This window comes from Pseudophryne corroboree, chromosome 10 (genome assembly GCF_028390025.1).
Source record: "Pseudophryne corroboree isolate aPseCor3 chromosome 10, aPseCor3.hap2, whole genome shotgun sequence".
NCBI classification, from domain to species: Eukaryota; Metazoa; Chordata; class Amphibia; order Anura; family Myobatrachidae; genus Pseudophryne; species Pseudophryne corroboree.
This window is the reverse complement of record NC_086453.1, coordinates 190,255,989-190,277,641: the sequence shown is the minus strand read 5'-3', so window position 1 is coordinate 190,277,641 and position 21,653 is coordinate 190,255,989. Positions and strand designations below refer to the sequence as shown.

Genomic DNA, 21,653 nt, shown 5'->3' with positions numbered 1-21,653 from the left:
ATCCAGAGGTGCTTCTATGTCCTCCAGCGAGGCAAGAGGTAAACCACGCAAACCAACAACTGCAGGCGCTCAGGAACAGAGCTCAGGCTCTGCTTCCTCAAAGTCTTCAGCATGACGGTGGACCGCAATGCCTGGAAGGCTGTCAGGTGGGAGCCTGACTACGATTCTTCAGTTAGATCTGGTCAAGTTCGTGCCAGGATCCCTAGGTCATGGATCTTCTTTTCCAGGGCTACAGACTGGAGTTCCAAGAGCTCCCACCTCACAGATTCTTCAAATCAGTCTTACCAGTTTCACAAGAGGCAAGTATAACTTTACAGCATGCCATCCAAAAACTGGTACAGACTCAAGTCATTGTTCCAGTTCCACCTCATCTGCAAAACAAGGGGTACTATTCCAACCTGTTTGTGGTACCGAAACCGGACGGTTCAGTAAGGATGATTCTGAACCTCAAGTTGTTGAACCCGTACTTACGAGTGTTCAAATTCAAGATGGATTCTCTGAGAGTGGTATTCTTGGGTGTGGAGGAGGGGGAATTCCTAGTGTCTCTCGATATCAAGGATGCGTACCTTCACATTCTGATCTAACCGCCTCATCAGGCTTACCTACGGTTTGCACTGCAGGACTGTCACTACCAGTTCCAGGCCCTGCCATTTGGTCTCTCCACGGCACCGAGGGTGTTCATCAAGGTGATGGCAGAGATGATGTTTCTACTCTGCAAACAGGGAGTGAACATAATTCCGTACCTGGACGATCTCCTGATAAAAGCACCATCCAGGGAAAGGTTGCTGGACAGCATTGGTCTCTCAACCAAACTCCTCCAGGATCACGGGTGGATTCTGACCCTTCCAAAATCTCACCTGGAGCCAACACGGAGGCTTCCATTCCTGGGAATGATACTGGACACAGAGTCGTAGAAAGTGTTTATTCCGTTGGAAAAGGCATTGGTAATCCAGTCGATGGTTCGGGATGTCCTGAAGCCAACCCGGATATCGGTGTCTATACATTCGCCTTCTGGGGAAAATGGTGGCCGCGTACGAGGCACTTCAATACGGAAGGTTTCACGCAAGACCCTTCCAGCTTGACCTTTTGGTCAAATGGTCCGGATCGCATCTTCACATGCACCAGATAATCCGTCTGTCGCCAATAGCCAGGATCTCCGTTTTGTGGTGGCTACAGACTTCTCTCCTCGTCGAGGGTCACAGGTTCAGAATTCAGGCCTGGATTAACCACAGATGCAAGCCTCCGAGGTTGGGGAGCAGTCACCTAGGGGGTGCAGTTTCAAGGAAGATGGTCAAGTCAGGAAGTCATCTTTCCAATCAACATTCTGGAACTCAGGGCCATATACAATGCCCTTCTGCAGGCCTCACATCTTTTTCAAGATCGGGCCATTCAGGTCCAGTCGGACAATGTGACGGCGGTGACGTAAATAAACCGACAGGACGGAACGAAATGCAGAGCAGCAATGTCGGAGGTGTCAAGAATTCTCCTCTGGGCAGAAAAAAAAACTCTGATGTTGTCAGCAGTCTTCATTTTGGGAGTAGACCTCAGCAGACACGACCTGCACCCGGGGGAGTGGATCCTTTACCCGGAATTGCTCAGGTACTTGACACATCGATGTGGATATCCACAGATCGACATGATGGCCTCTCGTCTCAACAAGAAGCTCAGGCGGTATTGTTCCAGGTTGAGAGACCCACAGGCAGTGGCGGTAAACGCCCTGACGATTCCATGGGTCTGTCAGATGGTGTATGTGTTTCCTCCTCTTTCTCTGATCCCAAGAATTCTAAAGCGATTAAAAAGGGAAAAGGTTCAAGCAATACTCATTGCTCCGGACTGGCCAAGAAGGGCCTGGTATGCGGACCTTATGGAGATGCTCCTCGAATATTCGTGGCCTCTACCTCTTCGCGAGGATCTTCTGCAACAGCGCCCGTTCGTCTATCAGGACTTACCACGGCTACATTTGATGGCATGGAAGTTGAACGGCTGATTCTAGCCAGGAAAGGGATCCCTAACAAGGTTATCCCAACTATGATCCAAGCCAGGAAGGGGGTAACATCTAAGCATTACCATCGTATTTGGAAGAAATATGTCTCTTGGTGTAAGAGCAGAAATTATTCTGTGATGGAATTTCATCTGGGACGTTTCCTGCAGGCAGGTGTGGATGTGGGCCTATGTCTCCATAAAAGTCCAGATTTCGGCCTTGTCCATTTTCTTTCAAAGACAATTGGCTTCTTTCCCTGAGGTACAGACTTTCTTGAAAGGTGTTCTGCACATCCAACCTCCCTTTGTGCCTCCCACGGCACCTTGGGATAATCAATGTGGTGCTGCAGTTCCTCCAATCGGACTGGTTTGAACCGTTACAGTAGGAGGACGTAAAATATCTTACGTGGAAGACCGTCACACTATTGGCCTTGGCTTCAGCAAGACGTGTGTCTGAGCTGGGGGCTTTGTCTCACAAAAGTCCCTTTTTAATTTTCCATGAGGACAGAGCTGAACTCAGAACTTGTCAGCAATTTCTTCCTAAAGTGGTGTCTGCGTTTCACATCAGCTAGCCTATTGTGGTTCTGGTTGTTACCGACACCTCTGCTACTTCAAAGTCTTTGGATGTTGTGTTTAAGGGGGGTACTCACGTAGCGATATTCTAAGCAATCTGACTAGATTGCTTAGAATATCAGCATGATCGCTCCGTGTGTAGCCCCCTCAGCGATAGCGATGCGCGGCCCCGCACATCGCTATCGCTGTTGCTAGATTGGCCTGCATGCAGGCCAATCTAGCGGGTCGCTCACTTCACCCACTGGGTGAAGTGAGCGGCCCCCCGTCTCCCCCCCGCACGCTCAGCACAGATCGCGCTGTGCTGAGCGGCAGGAGAGATGTGTGCTGAGCGAATCGCTCAGCACACATCTCTCCTGCATCGGCCCGTGGGTACTGGGCTTTAAAGGTGTATGTAAAGCGAACAGCTCGTCACAGAAAATCGGACTCGCTGTTTGTTCTTTATGATCCCAATAAGATTGGGTGTCCTGCTTCAAAGCAGACAATTGCACGCTGGATCAGGCTTACTATCCAGCATGAAAGGATATTTACAAAGAGAAAGAATCTGACTCAGGTGCACTCCGTCCATCACAATTTTATTGTTTTAAAATACCTTTTATTTGAATATACTAAAATTGCATATGAACATATACCTTTATCTGAAAGCCTGTAAGGCTGTTTTCCTTGTATCTATTCAGCCTCTAGGGCTGAGTAAAGCGAAGTATGAAAGAAGTTGATAGAAAAACTGTGACAAGAAAATGAAAAACTAATGTGTGACTAAATAAAACATTAAAAATATCTACTGTGTCCCGTTCTTTCGTGTGGATGTATATAATTAAAGACTTATCCTGATATGGGTTGAAGCTCTCACTGTCAGGTACTTTTTAGATCTCTTTGAGCCAGCTGTTTGCTGTGTGTGTCACCTGATATGTTTATATCATAGGGAGTAGAACTCTCCTTCTTGGCACTTAATAAAACAATAGTTATATTAATCTATATTGGTGTAACAGTATGCCAGTACCATATATTGAGAAATAAACAGTGACTCTTATGTAATGTAGTCACTGATTCTAAAATAGATTTAAAGCTCTTGCTACAAGATACTTCAAATAGCCAGAGTAAGATGGTTACATTCTGAATGTTAACCGATACATTTGTTACCTTATTCACCTCAGTGATTATTGTGTATAAACATATGTTGTAAAAGTGTGCCTTTTTGCTGGGGGATTTTACTCTCCTTTTTGCTGATATTATTGAGGAAAAGATGGCTTGATTTATTGGCATATTATAATACAGCAATATGATGTTGCTATCTTTCAGAAAACAAGCAATGGCTCATATCTATACACAATACGAGCAACAGTAAATGGTGGTAAAATTCCTCTAGGAGCAGGTCAGAAGCCCTGATCCCACAATATATCAGGTGCTTACACAGTATATAGTGCTTTTATTAGCATAACCTTAAGAGACTCTATTTACACTTTTATTCTTAATTCTCGTGAGTTGACCAAACAAATAGACTTGACAGAGCTTCAGCATCTAGAATACTATTAGTGACTGGTATATATAATTCTCATATTGTTCTACAGGCTTTTGGTTAGAGGCTAGGGTATGGACGGGCGTCCCCACGCTCACCAGTGCCGTCGCAGCTATGTTCACTGTTATTACAATAATAATGTTCAAATTAACATTACCACCAATAATTGCGGTGGTGTGTTGTGATATTACTACTGCTCCAAGCCTGTGACACTTTCAGATAAGTCTATTATATAAATCAAATAATATCATCCTAAAAACGGGTACACTGATGCCCATGCGCATTCCGCTTGCCTAAAGCTTCCTCGGCGCTATAGCCCTGAGGACTTAATTTGAACATTTATTATTATTGTAATAACAGTGAACATAGCTCCGACGGCACTGGTGTGCGTGGGGACGCCCGCCCATACCCTAGCCTCTAACCAAAAGCCTGTAGAACAATATGAGAATTATATATACCAGTCACTAATAGTATTCTAGATGCTGAAGCTCTGTCAAGTCTATTTGTTTTGTCAACTCACGAGAATTAAGAATAAAAGTGTAAATATAGTCTCTTAAGGTTATGCTAATAAAAGCACTATATACTGTGTAAGCACCTGATATATTGTGGGATCAGGGCTTCTGACCTGCTCCTAGAGGAATTTTACCACCATTTACTGTTGCTCGTATTGTGTATAGATATGAGCCATTGCTTGTTTTCTGAAAGATAGCAACATCATATTGCTGTATTATAATATGCCAATAAATCAAGCCATCTTTTCCTCAATAATATCAGCAAAAAGGAGAGTAAAATCCCCCAGCAAGAAGGCACACTTTTACAACATATGTTTATACACAATAATCACTGAGGTGAATAAGGTAACAAATGTATCGGTTAACATTCAGAATGTAACCATCTTACTCTGGCTATTTGAAGTATCTTGTAGCAAGAGCTTTAAATCTATTTTAGAATCAGTGACTACATTACATAAGAGTCTCTGTTTATTTCTCAATATATGGTACTGGCATACTGTTACACCAATATAGATTAATATAACTATTGTTTTATTAAGTGCCAAGAAGGAGAGTTCTACTCCCTATGATATAAACATATCAGGCAGGGCCGTAACTACGTGTGTGCCAAGGGGGCTTGGCACACAGCGCAGTTGCCCTGGGGGCGCACGGCCAGCGGCATGTAATGAGTCAATTTGACTCATTACATGCCGCCTCTGAACTGCGCCGTGCGCCGCGCTGGAGGAGAGAAGACAGGAGCGCCGGGCAGCGGAGGAGGAGGGAGGGGGAGCAGAGAGCCGCAGCAGCGCTATTTGATTGGTAGTAAGCGCTGCTGCAGCATCCCCCTCTCCTTCTGTATTGGCTGCCTGGCGCTGCTGTGGATGCATCCCAGCATCCACAGCAGCGCCGGGCAGCCAATACAGAAGGAGAGGGGGATGCTGCAGCAGCGCTTACTACCAATCAAATAGCGCTGCTGCGGCTCTCTGCTCCCCCTCCCTCCTCCTCCTTCTCAACTGACTTCAGACTGCACCGAGAGGGAGATGCACGAGGAGCCTGTCAGCGGGGAGAAGGTAAGTATGTCTCTCTCTCTCTCTCCTGCAATGTGTAAAAAGGGGTCCCATCTGCTACAATGTGTAAAAAGGGGTCCCATCTGCCGCAATGTGTAAAAAGGGGTCCCATCTGCCGCAATGTGTAAAAAGGGGTCCCATCTGCCGCAATGTGTAAAAAGGGGTCCCGTCTGCCGCAATGTGTAAAAAGGGGTCCCGTCTGCCGCAATGTGTAAAAAGGGGTCCCGTCTGCCGCAATGTGTAAAAAGGGGTCCCGTCTGCCGCAATGTGTAAAAAGGGGTCCCGTCTGCCGCAATGTGTAAAAAGGGGGACTGGCTGCCGCAAAGCGTAAAAAGGGGTCTCGGTTGCTGCAATGCGTAAAAAGGGGTACCATCTGCCGCAATGCGTAAAAAGGGGTCCCATCTGCCGCAATGTGTAAAAAGGGGTCCCGTCTGCCGCAATGTGTAAAAAGTGGTCCCGGCTGCCGCAATGTGTAAAAAGGGGGACTGGCTGCCGTAATGTGTAAAAAGGGGTCCTGGCTGCCGCAATGTGTAAAAAGGGGGACTGGCTGCCGCAATGTGTAAAAAGGGGGACTGGCTGCCGCAATGTGTAAAAAGGGGGATGCTGTCTGCTGTAATGTATAAAAGGGGCTCTACCTGGTGTAGTGGCGCTACTGTGCAGCGTAATTTGAATAATGGAGACTACTGTGCACCGTAGTATGAATTGCTATTATTTTGTTGCCACGCCCCTTCCCGTGAAGCCACGCCCCTATATATTTTTCGCGTGCCTACGGCGCGCACTGCGCCTATCTTGTACGGGGGGGGCGCCAATGTCAGTTCTTGCACACAGCGCTAAAATGCCTAGTTACGGCACTGATATCAGGTGACACACACAGCAAACAGCTGGCTCAAAGAGATCTAAAAAGTACCTGACAGTGAGAGCTTCAACCCATATCAGGATAAGTCTTTAATTATATACATCTACACGAAAGAACGGGACACAGTAGATATTTTTAATGTTTTATATATTCACACATTCGTTTTTAATTTTCTTGTCACAGTTTTTCTTTCTATCAACTTCTTTCATACTTCGCTTTACTCAGCCCTAGAGGCTGAATAGATACAAGGAAAACAGCCTTACAGGCTTTCAGATAAAGGTATATGCAATTTTAGTATATTCAAATAAAAGGTATTTTAAACAATAACATTGTGAGGACGGAGTGCACCTATCTGAGTCAGATTCTTTTTCTCTTTGTAAATTTCATTTCATGTTGGTTAATCGGACGGTAGCACCCAACAAATGGTCATAGTGATTTAAGAATTATGGATCCTTAACATGAAAAGGACCAGCAGTCCCTAAAGTCTTTTCTGACTTTGTTTGTCTTTGGTGCAGATAAAACCTTTCCTATCCATTTCTTATGCTTATTCCACGGCAGGTTTGCTATGTCCAAAATCTGTACAGGCCCACTCTACTAGGTCGGTGGGTTCTTCCTGGGTGGCTGCCCGGGGTGTCTCGGCTTTACAGCTCTGCCGAGCAGCTACTTGGTCAGGTTTGAACACGTTTGCTAAATTCCACAAGTTCAATACTTTGGCCCCTGAGGACCTTCGGTTTGGTCAATCAGTTGTGCAGGAACCTCAGCACTCTCCCACCCGGTTTGGGAGCTTTGATACGTATCCTCTAGGACGTAAGAAAAAATAGGATTTTAATTACCTACTGGTAAATCCTAAAAATAATGATAAAATAAATAAATAAATAAATAATAATAAAAAAAAAATAAAAATATATATATATATATATATATATATATATATATATGTGTATGTACGTTTTGGGTAGCTCTGCCCCCTTTTCAAGGCCGAGATCTGGCACTGTCACAGGAGAGGGGAGAGTACGCTTTTCTATTGAAAAGTCTCTGCCAAAATGGCCGCCGCCTCAGAGGAGACAGTTATTAAAGATACTAAAGGAGCCTCCTTTAGTATCTTTAATAACTGTCTCTGAGGCGGCGACCATTTTTGGAGGGACGTTTGCAATAGAAGCTTGCAGCGTCCTCTCCCCCTCCTTTGACAGTGGCAGAACTCTGTAATGAAAAGTGGGCGGAGCATCGCGATGGCGGCATGTGCGGCCCGGGCACTCTCCTCTGTCAGAGAGGCCGGGGTCGGGGCATCTGAGCCCGCAGCACCCCCGTGAGGGTGGGCCTGCTCGTAGTTCGTAGAGGATACTGGGCACCCGCCCGGTGCTTCGTTCTTCCTGCACTGTTACTTGGTTAAGTAATGTTAGTTCAGCCATTGCTGTTCCTGTTCCAAGTTTGGTTAGCTTGACTTTCCTCTTGTTGTGTGTGCTGGTTCGGAATCTTACCACTATCCTTATCTATCCTTCTCTCAAAGTATGTCTGTCTCCTTGGGCACAGTTTCCTAGACTGAGCCTGGTAGGAGGGGCATAGAGGGAGGAGCCAGCCCACACTATCAAACTCTTAAAGTGCCCATGGCTCCTAGTGGACCCGTCTGTACCCCATGGTACTAAATGGAATCCCAGTATCCTCTACAGACTACGAGAAAAGGATTTACCGGTAGGTTATTAAAATTCAATTTTTTTTTTAAACTGAAGAATGGTTACTAGTATGATTTATGTACTGATTTCTAGAAGCCATTTAAGGTCATTTCATGATGCTATAGTTCTATATTTAATCTCTACTTCCTTCGACTTCATTGTGGTTAGACTTTTGTCGAAAACTAGCTGTCGCAGAGATTTCCCCATGAACGGTGTAGGAACAGTTTAACCATCAATGAGTTGGTGTCATCTCCGTTTACTTCACGCTCGTCTTGAATTGTGATAGTAATAGCAAAGGCACCGACCAAAACCTCTAGAGCTGTATATTTAAAGAAAAGGAAAGAGCTACGTTTGTGGGTTATATATAAGCTTCAGAAAAGCAAAGTTCTCAGTGTGTCTGGCTCCCTGATCCAACCATAAACCGCTTTGTTTGACTATAAACGAAAAATAAATTCTGTGTGTATTTTCTCCCACACTCAGTCTGTGTACATGACACAAGGTTTGTCACTTATTAATAGTAAGAAACAAATGGACAGTTGTTACCTGTGGGTTTGTCTTTGTTTTTTTGGTTTTTTTTTAAATGGCTATTTTACTTACAAGCTCAAATTCATTGAAAATCATACTTTGCTTTCACTAACCATACTGCTTTTATTTTAACTTTTTTGTCTGATATGTGATACTTTGTAGCATAATAGCTTCTAGGAGGGAGCATATTTGTATTTTTTGTTTTACATAAAATGCGTTGTTTAAGAACAGATTTACTAAAAATTGACTCGTTGTCTTTAAGAGACTAGCCATTCCTGTTGTATGTTTTCAATGTCTCTTTGCACACTAGAATGTTTATGGCTAAGTAGGTTTTGCACTCAATCGGGTTGGGTGCAGATTACAGCACAAAATGACAAAATATTCTGGCTACAATTGAAAACCTTTAACTGTTGATAGACTGCAGTAAAATGCTCACCATCATTTCGCATGTGGGAAACCATTGCCCAACTGCACTGGTGCTGCCTGATCTTTTAGATGGAGTGATGAATAGCTGAATCTCTGACTGCTCCTATGTGTTCCGATTGGTACAGTAGGTGTATATTGCAATGGATTTCAAGAGAAATAGTTTGTTCATAGTAACCTCACAGTACCTACGTTGAGGCTCTTTATTTTTTTTCCTTTTTTTATCTCCTGCAGCACAGGAAGTTCTGGATAACCTCAAAGACCGCTGGTTCCAAGCAGACAACCCACCTGCTGACCAGCTTCTGAATGAAGAGGAATTCCTGTCTTTCCTGCACCCAGAGCACAGCCGCGGGATGCTCAAATTCATGGTGAAAGAGATCATACGTGATCTAGGTGAGAACATGAATGAAGCTGCTGTCATGTCCACTCTGTTGTTCACCAATAACGGTCCATTCTGCAACCTCTGGTTGGGATGTTTAGCTCACCGCATGTAACCACCCTATAGATACAACACTTTTAGACATAACATGTGGTCACTTCTTAGGATAATGCAGTGTTTATGCAAAGTATTGCTCTATACAGAGGAACAGAAAGATTTTATCATGCAGCATATGACATTTTATAAACCAGAGGCTCCCAAACTGGATGCCTTGGTACTCTGGTATATCACGACTTAGTGGTTCAGGAACAAATCAATATTTATGATTAATGGGGTAGACAAAACCAGTGCTAGTAACTGCAAATCATACCACCAGAACATTCCCTTACATTATCTACATTTGAGTTCCATGCTATTCGCCTTCGAGTAGCTGTCATTTACCGTCCCCCTGGCATTCCCCAAAAAATTGCTCAATCACTGGCTCACTCACTTCCTCTCTTCAGACATTCCCTCCATTATCTTAGGTGAGTTCAACATCCCACAGAATACTCTGTCTCTAAACTCCGTAACCTCATATCATTGATTGGTCTCTCCCAGTGGACCTCATCACCCTCCCATGTGAGTAGGCACTTACTCGATCTGGTCTTCACTCACCGTTGTGATATTTCCCCCTTTTTGACCATCACCTGCCCTCTTTTAACTTATCCCTTTCTGCTTCTCCATCTCTACCTCTTAAGGCTACCATCACTAAGCGGAACATTAAGGCCATCGACAATATTTGCTTATGCTCCCAGCTTGACTCACTTCTCTGTTCAATGCCTCCCTTACTTGTGCTCTTGACTCTGTTGCTCCAGCAACGAATATTGGGGGTCATTCTGACCCCCGCTCGCTGCAGTTTATCGCAGAACAGCGATCGGTTCAGAACTGCGCATGCGCCGGCGCATGCCGGATGGCCAAAGGTCGTCGTTCCCTAGCGATCGCTTCTGCCTGATGGACAGGCAGAGGCGGTCGCTGGACGGGAGGGGGCGGCACAGCGCCATTTGACCACCGTTATGGGGGCGCAGTCCGGCCAATGCAGGCATGGCCGGACCGTGCGGGGGGCGGGCCGCAGCGGCTGCGTGACGTCACACGCAGCTGCTGCGAACAGGGGTAGCGACGACTATCCACTCCCGGCCAGCCGCAGGATCTGCGCTGGCCGGGAGTTACTCCACAAGTACAAAAGCATCACCGCTGTGCGATGCTTTTGTACTTGTGTGCGGGGTGGGGGGGGCGGACCAGCCCTGTGCTGGGCGTCCCCGCGCATGTCAGGGAAGATGATCATAGCTGTGCTAAATTTAGCACAGCAACGATCAACTCGGATTGACACCCATTCACCCTTGCAGTACAACACCTCAACCCTGGCATTCCAAATAGATATGCACTGATGAGTGACAGTGGAGGAAATCCCGCTCTTAAGCAGATTTTATCCATTTAAAATGTATGCTCTTATCTTACAGTGCTGCCCTTTCCCTCTATAAACAGTCATACTTCAAGAACCTCATCTCCTCCCTGTCTTCGAACCCCCAGTGTCTCCTTGCCACTGTCAACTCCCTCCTCTGCCCACCCCCACCTCGATTCCCTTCTTCACTCTGCCTTTGACTTACTCACATATTTCACATCCAAATTGACTCAATATGTCAGGACATCACATCAGACCCTCAACAATCCGCTGCCTCCTTTCCTTGACCACCTCTCCCCTTCCATTTTACCAACTGTGATGTCTTTTTTCCCCTGTATCTGGAGATGAAGTAATGTACCTCATCCAGGCCATCCCAAAAATATTTCCAAGATCGGACACTTTCTCAAACTAGATGCTACTAAGATCCTCATCCACTCACTGGTTATCTTCAGATTGGACTACTGTAATCTCCTATCTGGCCTGCTCAACAAATGCCTCTCCACTCCAATCTATTCTTAATGCTGCTCCCCGGTACATCTTCCTCTCCAAACATACTACGCCCCTCCTCCCTCTTACAAGCCATACACTGGCTCCCCTTCCAAATCAAATTCAGCTTTTTACACTCATTTACAACCCAGCCATTTACATATCTGCCCTTTTCTCCCTTTACACTACCACACGCCCTTTTTGCTCCACAAATACATCCTGCCTCTCCTGCCAACTAATTACTTCCTCCCATTCCTGCCTCCAAGATTTTGGCCATGGTGCTCCATACCTCTGGAATTCTCTACCTCTCCCTATCAGACTCGCCACCTCTCTACAAAACTTCAAACGGGCTCTCAAGGGAGTCAATCAAGTTGCCGGCTGCCGGGATCCCGGCGGCCAGGATACCAACGCCGATATCCCGACACCCGGTGAAATACCGGCTGTCGGAATCCCGACCGCCACCCCGAATCCCCATACAGGTGGTGGTCCACGCCACCACCCGAGGGGGAGTGTAAACTGTGGCGAGGGGACACGCTGCACTTGCTGCCGGCATTCTGGCTGTCGGGATCCCGGCATTGGCCACCTGACCGCCGGGATATCATGCTGAGTCCGCTCTCAAGACACATAGAGTGGTTGATAATGAAACTGTGTGGCTATATAAGCATGGTAACAATGTTCACCTTGTAATATTCTATGGCACCATATAACTTTACATTGGATATCAATCCTTTGAACTCTGGCACTCTGGTTGCTATACATTTCTACATTTTTAAATTAAATGTGCTCCATTTCTCCACAGGAGGTGTTTAGTAGTTTAAATTTTACTGTATATGCAATATTTTTTATGTGAATTAAATATTTAAATTTTTCCACTTTATATGTGCTTTCATGTTATCCATTATATTGTTTTCCGTCTCTTAGACTACGTTCTACTCTATTTTCTACTCTATACTCCCTACGACGGCACCTAACACTAAGTTTCTGCCACCATTTGTGTCCTGTCCCCTGTAGAAATGTTTATATACCATGTACTTGTCCTACATGATATTGTACTGCAAGTCATTGTTTCTTGTCTTGCAGATTTATTTATGTACTTTGTTAGGCGCTTTGGAACCTTTTTGGGCACCATATAAATAAATGATAATAATGGGTATCCGGACTATAGGTGACAATGAAAAGGTTGACAGTCCTTAGGTCGACCCCTCATGGTCGACTGGCATTGGGTCGATATGGTCGAAATGCAAAAGGTTAAAAGTGCTTATGGTCGACAGGTTCATGACAATGGTCGACACAGTTTTTCGGGGGGAAGTTTTGCAGTTTGTTCAATTTTTTCATACTTTACCATCCAAATGGACCACAACTGGGAATAGTAACCTTGCCCGAAGCTGTGAGGGGCACAATACACTAATTGGGGTTTCATGTGCTTTGCTGGCGTAAACACCAAAAAGAACTAAAAATGGTTTGTCAATCTTTCGGTGTCAACCTTTTTTTCATGCCATCCTTTTCATGTACCGACTTTTTGACCCTGTCAACCTTTTCTATTGCCTACCTATTTCATGTTGACCCTAATGACCCTGTTGACCTTTCCCATGTTGACCATTTGGGGTCGACCTATTGACTAGACCTTTTTCTTTTAGATCTAATGATCCACACCACAAAACTAATAATAATAATAAAATAAGTGAAACTATGTCCCCACCACATTACAGTAACTGTACCCAATGATGATAGGTAAGCACAATCAGATTAGTTATGGTAGACTTAACATCGATAACTCTCTTTCTCCGAAGTCCACAGTATCCACAGGTGTGTCAGGGTGTGATCCCTCTGGATACTGTGGACTTCGGAGAAAGAGAGTTATCGACTGTAAGTCTACCATAACTACTCTGTTCTCCTTCAGGGTCCACAGTGGTATCCACAGAATATACCTTGTGGTGTCCCAAAGCAGAAATTAGTGGAGGGGACGCTCCTGATTGGACAGGAGAATCCTTCACCTGAAAGCAGTGTCCTGAGAGGCAAAGGTATCAAAGGCATAATGTCTAATGAATGTGTTAATGGAAGACCATGTGGCTGCCTTACATATCTGCTCAGCTGAGGCACTACATTAGCCGGGATAGGGAGATCAGCTTGAGACTATGCTTCCAACGATGCATCTCCCCCAGGGAGGTCCGGTCCCTGAAAACCAGAACTACAATTTCTTCGTTAATGTGGAACTTGGAGACCACCTTAGGAAGATATCCACATTTAGTTCGGAGAACTGCGCTATCTGAATGGAATATCAGAAAAAGGAGGGCGACATGATAATGCCCCTAAATCTGAGACTCTTGTAGCTGAACCAACTTTAGCTGTCAACCATTTCAAATCATCTTGATTTAGTGGTTCAAATGGGGCAACTTGAAGCACCCTTAAGACTATATCTAGATCCCAAGGGGCTGTAGGGGGGAACAAAAAGAGGCTGAATGTGAAGCATTCCTTGAAAAAAAAAGTGCGAACATCCTGTAAGTTAGCAATTTTCCTTTGGAACCATATAGTTAGTGCCGAAACTTGTACTTTCAAGGAAGTCACATGGAGACCTTTGTCCATTCTTGCTTGAAGGAATGCTAGAATTCTTGAAACTCTGAATGACCTGTGGTCATATTTTCTGGCAGTGCACCTTTGAATATAAGCATGCCGTAGCCGGTTATAAAATGCGAGCAGAAGATGGTTTCCTTGCTTTAAGCATCGTTTGAATTACCTGTTGTGAAAACCCTTTTGCTTTCAAGGTGGATGTCTCAAGAGCCACGCCGTCAAAGACAGTCGATCCAGGTTTTTGTAGAAACCGAGACCCTGGAACAGTAGATCTGGACGTTGAGGCAATAGAAACGGAGTATCTGTGGACAGCCTCTGCAGATCTGTGTACCAATGTTGTCTGGGCCATGCCGGAGCTATTTTTCGAGTCACCCTGGGCAACAGGGAGATTGGTGAAAACACAGAGGCCAGATGAAACTCCCATTTCTCTGACAGGGTATCCACAAAGATTGCTTCGGGATTCTTTGTTCTTGACCCGTATGCGGGTACTTTGTTGGTCTGACAAGAGGCCATGAGGTCTACTTCCGGCAGTCCCCACTTGCTTACCAGAATCTGAAAGACTTCTGGGTGCAAGGTCCCTTCGCTTGGATGAATGTCGTGCCGGCTGAGAAAGTCCGCTTCTCAATTTAGGATTCCCTATATGAACACTGCGGACACTGCTGGATGATTAAGTTCTGCACACCTTCACGTGTGGCTTACCTCCTTCATTGGCCTTCAGCTGCAAGTTCCTCCTTGGTGATTTAGGTACGCTACTGTCATTGCATTGTCCGAGCGAATTTGAATCGGCTTGCCTTGAAGTAATTCTTTTGCCTTTGGTGAGTGCCATGTATATGGCCCGCAGCTCCAGAATGTTGATTGGCAGGCAACTTTCTTCCTTGGTCCAGTGTTCCTGGAACATGCACTGTTCTGTAATGGCTCCCCAGCACTGAAGACTTGTATCCGTTATCAGAACATCCCAATCTGAGATCCAAAAGGGTCGCCCTTTGTCCAGATGGGATGTCTGTAGCACCAGATTACCAACAGACTATAATTCTTCTTCAGGAAGTGTGTCAGAGTTTTTATCGCCTGATGCAGTCCATTCCATTTGTATAGAATCAGTTGTTGAAGGGGCCTTGAATGGAATTGAGCATATTCCACCATGTCGAATGTTGATACCATCGATCACAACACTTGCATTGCTGTATGAATGGATACTTTTCGACTGTGTAGAAGTTTCTGGATCCTCATCTGTATTGTGGATATTTGTTCAGAGGTAGGAAGATTCTCTGAAGACTGGAATCCAATACAGCCCCTAGATATGTCCTACTTTGTGACGGAACCAAGGATGACTTCGCCCAATTTATGTGCCAGCCATGATTTTGTAAGCAAGCTATTGTCAGTTGAAGATGGTATTGCAGAGCTTCCTGGGATTGAGTGAGAATTAGCAGGTCGTCTAGGTATGGGAAAATCCTTATTCCCTGATGATGAAGGTAAGCTGCCTTTACCACCATAATTTTGGTAAACATTCTTGAAGCTGTAGCCAGTCCAAAGGATAGGGCCTGAAACTAGAAATTTTGCCGGAGGAAAACAAACCTGAGATAGCACAGATGGGGCGGTGCTATAGGTACATGCAGGTAAGCATCCTGGATATCTAAGGATACCATAAAATCCCCCAGCTCCATAGCCAAAATAATGGAACGCAAAGTCTCCATATGAAAACGAGGCACCCAGATGTGTTTGTTCAGAAGTTTGAGATTGAGAATGGGTCGGTATGACCTATTTGGTTTATGTACTAGAAACATTTTGGAATAGAAACCTCGTCCCTGTTGTGCTGGAGGAACCGGTACTATCACTCCTGATTGTAGCAACTTCTGAACTGCCTCTTGTAATGCCCTGGCTTTCGTTTCCACTGAAGGCGGGCTGGTACAAGAGAACCTTTGTGGAGGGTGTTTCTTGAAGGTAAAAGCATAACCGTGAGACACCGCTTCTTGCAAACAGGCATCTGTGGTGGACTGTTGCCATACCTGTGCAAATAGAAGAAGTCGGCCTTCCACCCTGGGGGCCCCCAGGTGGAGGCCCGTGCCATCAGGCTGATGGATTGTCTTCTGGTTGCCCAATACTTTAGTCTTACCAGACTTATCTGATTGGGACTGTGTGCCATACACCCTTCCTTTTGCTTTACCTTGCGTCCGAAAGGACCGAAAAGCCGGAAACCTGTTTTTAGGTTTATATGTTGAAGGAAACTTCACTTTCTTAGAGTCTTCTTCAGACTACAGAATTTTATTTAATCCTGTACCAAACAGACTATCTCCAACAAATGGCAAAGACTCTTGTACCTTTTTAGATTCTGAGTCTGCTTTCCATTTACGCAGCCAAACAGCTCTGCAAGCTGCTACTGCTGAAGCTGATGCTTGAAAAGCTACTATACCCATATTCAAGGCTGCTTCTTCCATAAAGACAGCTGCCTGTTTGTTTTATATATGCAATTTTGTTCTCTCAAAGCTATTGAAAGATCATCTTCCAGTGCCTCAGCCTAGGCCACCACTGCCTTAGCCATCCAGGCTGTGGCCATAGCAAGCCTCATAACTGCCCCTGACAAGGAAAGACCATTTTAAGAAACCATCTATTTTTCTATCTGTTATATCATTAAATGATGTCGAAGGCTGAGGTAATGTAGATTTGTGCACCAGTCGAACCACATGTGCATCTACTTTGGGAGGAACCTCCTTTTTCAAACAATCCGCAGCTGGAAGAGGTTAACAAGAATCAAGAATTCCATTTCTTAGGAATCTGGGCGTGACCCATGCCTCTTGCATGACATTTTAGGGCATATAAACACAGGTCCTTTAGTTTTTAACAAAGGCTCTGCTGCCTCCTCTAAAGACAGAATGGCTTTCACTGCATTAATTAACTCAGATACATTTACTGAGCTAAAACACTCATCATCTCTGAATGCAGATCCAGAATGCACGGAATCAGCTTCATCTTCCAAAGTGTCCTCTGCTTCTGAAACATGTAGATTGTGAAAATGTTGTTTCATGTCTGTTTCTCCATAGGCCTGTCAGCCTGTTTTTGTTGAAAGGTTGCAGATTCCTGAACTGGATGTGTCATAACCCAGGGGGAATGTTGCATGTAAGGGTTAAATGGGTAATCTATACCTGGTACTAGACCTGGCATTATTCGCTCAGCTATACTGGATAATGCTTGTGCAAAGGATGCCCATGGAGGTTCTGCCTGAACCTGTGCCTGACTTAACATTGGTTTATTTAGGAGGCTTTGATGGAAACCATAACAATTTGCGCACAAACAATTTTGTAACAGATCCTGAGAGGGTTAACCCTACTTTGTAGGACAAACATGATGTTAATGTAGGTGCTGGTTTGGAGAGTGTATCCTCTTCACCCTTGCCTTTCTTGGACATGGCACTTTTATCACACACTCATACGGTGTTAACTACACAATTTGTGACCGTGTTCCCTTTGTTTCTAAAGTGGAATAAAATCCGATATAAGAGAAAGCAATACACAGTATAAGTCAGCAGCCACACTAGCAATCAGTCACATGTTATACATTAGTATACATTAGCAATATGAGCACATATTTAAGTACACAATACATTTCCGGTATGTAGGATAAACATATTACTGTGTTACCTTATTCGGATCTTATCGTATTCAGACGCACAGCGAACGATACAGCAGTAAAGTTTACAACACTCATATGCATGAGGCACTACTACTCAGTACCCAAAGGGTAGGTAGAGACTCAGTGCTGTATCACCTGCCTCAGGAGAGCAGGACACAGGGAGACTTAGCCCTGCTTCCAGGATTGATCATTGCGCTAACTAACGCTGAGTGGATCCAGATGCCCAAGTGAACACAGACGCACCAGTGACACAGACGCACAGCGCTGAAACTGGGTTTGTTTGATTTTTAGCGTCTCAGACGAAGCTGGGAAATCAGTTCATGATGGGAAACTCTGAGGAAACTGGTCATGAACAAAGGGGAGGGGTGACCAGGGGAGCGTCTTACTCCCCACTGCTTACATCAACCCCAGGGATTGCGGCCTCTTACTGATCCCTGAGGCCTAGCGCTGGTGCATCCGAGGTGGCAGCCACGCCAGCGACTGTTCGGTAGTCACCCCCCGACACAGTGCGGCCGTGTTCTGCGTCTTCACCCGTTAAGTGGAACCTACACCTTACCCACTCCCCATTCTCCGGCCTTGTAACATCAGTCTGGACTTGCTAGTACATCCTAGCTGATGCCCGCCGAACCAGCACTGCACACTGAGGTAAGAGTTGTCGCAACCCGGCGGAGAGTTGTTGGAGCGACTCTTTCTATGGTATGTATAAGATTTTTTAGAAAGATCACTCAAAAAAAAAAGCTAATACTATAAAAATAAATTTAAAAAAGCTTGTCGCTAGAAAAACTAGCAGCACTCTAGACCGTGGTGCGGCTCCTGCCGCACCAAACAAAAAACTGAATTACCTGAGACAGGAGGCGGGGATATAGGGGACTGGCCTGTTGCATCCTGGGAGTCTGAAAAGCTTAGGTCGTTAGTGCCAATCCGCTGTCGCTTCCTAATATCCACAGGTTTATCCTGTGGCTACCACTGTGGACCCTGAAGGAGAAATACTAATTTAGTTATTTCTGCTGAATTTCTCAATAAGGAACATTTGACCTAGGGTGCCATGACAAGAATGCTGATATTCTAGAGTGCTGTAATTCCAAAAAGTTTGGTAACAACTAACATTAGATGTTAGAGAGGTCACATATAAGGGGTAGCTTTTTCTTGCGATGCATTTACACAGCTGTAAAGACAAAAGTTTCAATCCCTTTTTAAAAACTGTGTTGTCTGTCTCATCATCACTATCTCATTTTAGTTTTAGTAGTGACAAATTCAAAAATTTATCACACCACCATTACCTTTCTATTAAATGGAACACTCACAGCTACCTCATGGACACTCCTATAAATAAAAAAATAAAGTATCTCACCGGAATTTAGACTTAAGGATGACCGAGCGAAGTCTGGAATATGATTTCTAATTACTAATCGTAAATTTAATCCTTCTACAATAAGGTTATGAAGTTTTTAGGAACACATACTTTGTTTTTCTATAGCTACCAGAATAAATGTTTTTTGTACTTCAAGGCTGAGTACATTTGCTGACTGAGGGACTACTTCCTGTCTTTTTACCAGGAAGTAATGATCTCAATCATATGCAGTTTTTGCTTTCACAGACAAAGTAAGGTTAATCCTGGGTTGCCTGTGTGGTATTTTTTCACTTTGGTTCTTGGTGGGATTAAGCTACAGGTTGTAGCAATGAATACTGTATGTGTGTGTGTGTGTGTGTGTGTGTGTGTGTGTGTGTGTGTGTGTATATATGTGTATATGTGTGTATATATATATATATATATATATATATATATATATTATATATACATTCTAGCCTCAATATTCTGCGCAGCAGGTGAGGCCTGGCTTGAGTGAGCCGCCAGGTCCTATTCAACTCTTCTCGCGTTGGGTGGACTTTTTTTAAAATGTATTTTAGTTGCAACGTGATGTGACTAGGACTCACCTGGACACTGTGCTGATTAATTTGATATTCAACACTTGTATATAGTGTGTGACTGAGTCTTTAAAGGGAACACAACGGAATTTGTATTTGGAAAAAAGCTGTAGCTGCTACATTGTAGCACTTTATATACAGATTCAAAGGGCAAGATTCAAATGTTATTGCGGGTCCCCGCATGTGACCGCCACTTTAGATGGGAGATCGGGCTCGATTAAACAATTTAATTCCCCCCCAAAGACTTTAGTCGTACACAGATATACAAGTATCGCTAAATATTGCATATAAAATTAATTAGCGCAGTCTCCTGGTCCTAGCCACATTACCTTGTGAATAAGACTATTTTTCAGCAAAAAATACACCCAACGCTAGCAGTGTCTCACAGGACTTGTTGAGCAGAGAGGGGCTGTTGGTGCGACTCCTGCAATGATGTATAAGGACACATCTGTAAGGTGGCTTTGGGCAAAGGATTGCCTGGGCTTTCTTGCCATGCTAGCGCCTATTATTATTTATATGTATATATAATATTTTAAGATTTTATACTGGTTTCGACACTATAGATGGCTGGCTGTCATCCTGGGCAGGCTAGATAGGCTAAGTGGTTCTTATTTGCCGTCAAATTCTATGTTTCTATCTTGCTGTGTTTCAGCCTAAAACCACCTTTAACACCTTAAGTGGCATGCCCGGAAAATCTCTGGGGCCAGCTGCACTGGGAAGACTGGCTATCCCGGAAAATTTCCGAGGCATGCCACTGCTCCTCCCTCGTATTCTGCTCGTGGGTGCAGAGTTTTGCGGAATGACGAAGTGACGTCACGACGCAACCACGTCATTCCGCAAAACTCTGCCCCCTTCAGTGGAGTATGAGGGAGGAGGAGAGGATTTCAGTGCTGGCGGGCTAGTGCCTGCAAGCAAATATACACCCCTTTGGCAACTAGCATTCCGCTTGGAAATGAGCATTGATCCCAGAGCAGGAAACCCCTGTTAACGCGCATGACACCCAGAGCATGAGACCCTGGCAACGCGTGGGTAATTCATTTAAAAACCCACCCTGGGTGGTATTACATAGTAAAAATAAAGTAACCAGTGAAGGGGTTAAGATTGATTCAGGTTTATTTCATTGAAGAAAATTATTGAAATTTGTGCAGAAAAAAAATCTATGTTCTTCATCAGTTACTGAAAACTTTTTAAGTTGTAAAATCAATAGCCCAAGTCCTGAGAAAAAAGCAGCCCAATATAATAAAGTATAATGCTAGCCATACAATGATAAACTAGAGTCGGCTAGCGAATTCACAGATTAATAATAAGATTTTACTTACCGGTAAATCTATTTCTCGTAGTCCGTAGTGGATGCTGGGGACTCCGTAAGGACCATGGGGAATAGACGGGCTCCGCAGGAGACAGGGCATTTTAAGAAAGAATTTGGATTCTGGTGTGTTCTGGCTCCTCCCTCTATGTCCCTCCTCCAGACCTCCGTTAGATAAACTGTGCCCGGAAGAGCTGACCGTACAAGGAAAGGATTTTGGAATCCAGGGCAAGACTCATACCAGTCACACCAATCACACCGTATAACTTGTGATAAACTTACCCAGTTAACAGTATGAACAACAACGGAGCATCAGATCAACCCTGATGCAACTATAACATAACCCTTATTTAAGCAATAACTATATACAATATTGCAGAAGAAGTCCGCACTTGGGACGGGCGCCCAGCATCCACTACGGACTACGAGAAATAGATTTACCGGTAAGTAAAATCTTATTTTCTCTAACGTCCTAGTGGATGCTGGGGACTCCGTAAGGACCATGGGGATTATACCAAAGCTCCCTAACGGGCGGGAGAGTGCGGATGACTCTGCAGCACCGAATGAGCAAACACAAGGTCCTCCTCAGCCAGGGTATCAAACTTGTAGAACTTTGCAAAAGTGTTCAAACCTGACCAAGTAGCTGCTCGGCAAAGCTGTAATGCCGAGACCCCTCGGGCAGCCGCCCAAGAGGAGCCCACCTTCCTTGTGAAGTGGGCTTTTACTGATTTTGGCAGCGGCAATCCAGCCGCAGAATGAGCCTGCTGAATCGTGTTACAGATCCAGCGAGCAATAGTTTGCTTTGAAGCAGGAGCACCCAGCTTGTTG

General features: G+C 44.7%; 1 protein-coding gene and 1 long non-coding RNA gene across 3 annotated transcripts in view; one reads left to right on the top strand and one right to left on the bottom strand.

Annotated features, from left to right (window-relative positions):
• SDF4 (stromal cell derived factor 4) overlaps window positions 1-21,653 on the top strand; it is a 250,372-nt gene that overhangs the window by 143,523 nt on the left and 85,196 nt on the right. For both annotated transcript variants that reach the window (XM_063942989.1, XM_063942988.1), the window contains one exon: window positions 9,333-9,491. In XM_063942989.1, the coding sequence (XP_063799059.1) occupies window positions 9,333-9,491 (159 nt within the window). The remainder of the gene's footprint in view (window positions 1-9,332; window positions 9,492-21,653) is intronic.
• LOC134966329 (uncharacterized) overlaps window positions 9,433-21,653 on the bottom strand; it is a 124,692-nt gene continuing 112,471 nt past the window's right edge. Inside the window, exon 4 of the long non-coding RNA XR_010188625.1 lies at window positions 9,433-9,597. This is a non-coding gene — a long non-coding RNA (uncharacterized LOC134966329). The remainder of the gene's footprint in view (window positions 9,598-21,653) is intronic.